We start from the raw sequence: 3,379 nt of genomic DNA on the forward strand, positions 1-3,379 counted from the left end.
CCCGGAAGGAAAATTCCTCTTGAAACTCCAGGAGCTCACAAGCAGAACTCCTACAAAGAGTGGTTATTATGCTAAATCCGAAGTGTACTTAACGGTCGTTGGTGTAAACAGTTAACTAAAAAGCAACCGCCATTCGACCGACAATAAACCTAATTGGTTGAGGAATGCTAGGGCTCATATGAGGTGAGTGAAGCAAAATGTGGAGAACCTGTTGTTATCCTGTGTAGAAACTGCTATAGTTAGAGCATGGCCGAAGGATGAAAGCTGAAGCCATGGTTGACCGACCGCAGTTTATCTTGTTCAGTGATACTGGGACTTACCCTTTTATTCTGGAGGTTAGCAACAGGTATATGGGGAAGGTGAAGTCGCGGCAAAACGTGCCAAGAAGGATCACAAGACATATATCTGTTTTTGCTTGATGGAAAGGTATGATTAGAAATTTACTGATTATTAGTATCCGCACATACACGAGCTTTGTTAGCAAGTTTGTATTTTACTAACTGACATCATAGAATGCAATTGATTATTGGCTGAAGCCAGGGAGATAAGTAATCTATGGACAATTTTCTTTATGCTGCAGATTGGAACTCAAGAAATCAGGATACGGTACAATCGCTCTTTGAATTAGAGTTTTGTGCCACCCAGTCCAAATTTATGAGGCAAACAGATGGAAACCTTTGTTGTCTAATTTAAGCTTACTGTATACCAAAATAACAGGTCAGGCTATTTATTTTCCATCATTCGTCAACCCTACAATCACATGAAGCGTAATACTGTAGCAGTCGACCAAGAACCGCCTTCTGATTACTTAGTTAGTTATTCAGCCATAGTCGGTGTAGCAAATTGCAGCAGTTTTCGGTTTTGTCGACCGGGGATTATGAGAGTGAGAGTAATAGTCTCACACGCGGGAATTTGAGAGGGTTCTAGGCAATCTGGGTGGAAAGGGTGCTGACTGCCAATTAATATGCTGCAGTCGATTACTACATATAGCACAGCGTCCACTGACTATGACGCGCGGGCCCATCAGTCTGTTGCTACAATGCTTCGCTGAAATACCGCAGGTACAATAATCCAACAGCAGCTTATAGGACGAGGATGAAGGAAGTCTGAACCATTACTATTAGAACCAGTCAGATGAAATTCGCAATAAAGATCCTAAATTTGACTAGCTTCGGATGTCCACTAATCAAATATGCATCAGGCATATTGCTGTACCGGTCATTATGAGTTTCAATTTTAAGATTGTCATTTCTCCTGGTTTTTCTTCCGGGACGGATGGCGTTTCCTTAATTATGTCAAAATATGAATCCTTTGTCTGGTATTTTTAGCCACAGTTTTATTCGATTCCTCCCAGAATCTTGTCAGTCATTACTGTGTTTATCTGACGCATCTACCTGATTGAGCTTCTTTGAGCTCGTGAATAATTGTGCAGTTGCCCATTCCTGATTTCCTATGCGAGTTGGTATCGTCAGAAAAACATCCAATAAGATATACACTTTTTGAATTCTACTTGATTTAATTTTTATGTACCATTTCTGTTGCAGCCTATTTGAACATTTTACGGCAGATTTGTGGGAAAACACCACAGGCGTGCAAGCGGACTGAAGAATATGATGGATTGTTTGTTTACAAAGTGGTTTAAAATTATCTGAAAATACTTACAATTACCGTCCGAATTACATACAATGCCTCCAAAGTCAAAAGTTTCAAAGAAGGGAGGGGCAAAAAAGAAAGGAAAACGTTCTGCAAGGAAGGGAAAGAAGGTGAGTGATTAGGAAACATGTTGAAAATGTGCAAGAAGACCAAGTTTGAAATGGAACTTGAGAAATATCAGAGCATCCCGGGGAAATATCGTGAGCTTCTGGATTCCGTCAATTTGTGGATGGATGAGCACGTTGAAGAGCTGATCAAATTACTGAAGCTGCATGTATCATACTCCCCTGATCAGACAAGTTACGATGATTTTGAAGCAGGTACATTTTGTTCTCTGCGAGATTTACCTGGATTTCTCTTCACAGCCGTTGTTTCGATGAGCTTCCCATTTACTAAACTAGAAATTCGCATAATCATGCGTTTGTTTGATCATGACCGCGATGGGATGATTCGATTTGATGACCTGAACACGCGCTTGAGCTACCTCAGGTGAGATTTTCACATGCGCGACTGATACGAACACACTAGCATTCAAATTTCATAAGGAAACACAGGATGAGCGCATTATATCACAGTGTCTAAGTATATATGACGAGAGCTCCCGACGAGCCTCGATGAAGATCAATCCTATGGTGTAATCAAAACACAAATGCATTTTCAAGTAGTATGAAACTCACTTTACTAATCTAATAAGTTTGCTTCATCTGAGTCCACCTCCTCCCCTCCTATTTGTTTACTTTTACCTCCATCTTATCCCCCTTTTTACTTTTATATTTGCTGACTTTCTCACTATAGTCCTCGTTATCATCAGTATTATCGCCAGGATGCTACCAGCCTCAATAACATAAGAGAGCACCATTAACGAGTGCGGAGACATGAGTTGCTGCGGGAATGGTTGATAGCAAACAAAGTGCAATGAAAACAAAGTGACAGAATCTAGAGGAAATAACCTGAAAGATAAAGTTTTACATGATACCAAGCAAAAACGAATACCTATCTGTGTAGGCTATCAGGCGTACATTGGGGTTTGGACATCGGCTACGTGATGTGCCAAGTACATAAGGCTAGAAGTTTTGTATGTGGTGATTTCGTAGATTGAGAACTTTTATACCAATCAATGTGTGCCGCTTGCTCTGAAATCTCAGCGTAGATGCAATAACACAGATGTCAGCACAACATATGCGTGGGAAGTAAATTTTATAATTTTCCTACAATTCAATGAACGAAGTCTTCCCACTTTTGGCTGTTTGTGAATCAGAACTGGGACGCTAGAGCAACAGCATGCGTCAGTATGATCACTTAACATGACTAGCTGTTTCTTGCTTGTGTTTTTAGAGTTAACATTAAACGGATTTTTCAGTTTTCACCTTCTTACAACGAAAAACCTCAAAGACAATGTTGTGCTCATAACGAACTGAACTGGGGCAGAAAATCCCCGTACTACATTCAACTTAGTCCTTTTATTGTAGACCGTATCTAGCCAAAACGTCATTTTGCCCGTTTCCTTGATCCCTTAGAACAGAGTCTAGCCACTCATAGATCCGCAATTCGATTTTCCCAAAGCTACTCTGGCGGTCCGATTGCGTTTCTCTCTTGAGGGTTACTTTGATCGAAACCAGGAATTTAAGTCATCATTTAGGACACTCCGAGTTTTGATGGAATTGGGTAAACAAACTATGTCAAAGTGACTCGAGAAGACAATGCGATATACATGGAACCTCTGCAT

At 40.5% G+C, this 3,379-nt stretch overlaps 1 protein-coding gene across 1 annotated transcript; it reads left to right on the plus strand.

The window, feature by feature from the left end:
• Positions 1-1,780: 1,780 nt before the first annotated feature.
• T265_15847 (hypothetical protein) lies at positions 1,781-2,140 on the plus strand (the record flags this gene model as incomplete). Its single annotated transcript, XM_009179239.1, has 1 exon — positions 1,781-2,140. A coding segment is annotated over one exon (360 nt), but the record flags the coding sequence as incomplete, so codon positions are not given.
• Positions 2,141-3,379: the final 1,239 nt, after the last annotated feature.

This window comes from Opisthorchis viverrini (assembly GCF_000715545.1).
Source record: "Opisthorchis viverrini unplaced genomic scaffold scaffold5819, whole genome shotgun sequence".
Lineage (NCBI taxonomy): Eukaryota > Metazoa > Platyhelminthes > Trematoda > Opisthorchiida > Opisthorchiidae > Opisthorchis > Opisthorchis viverrini.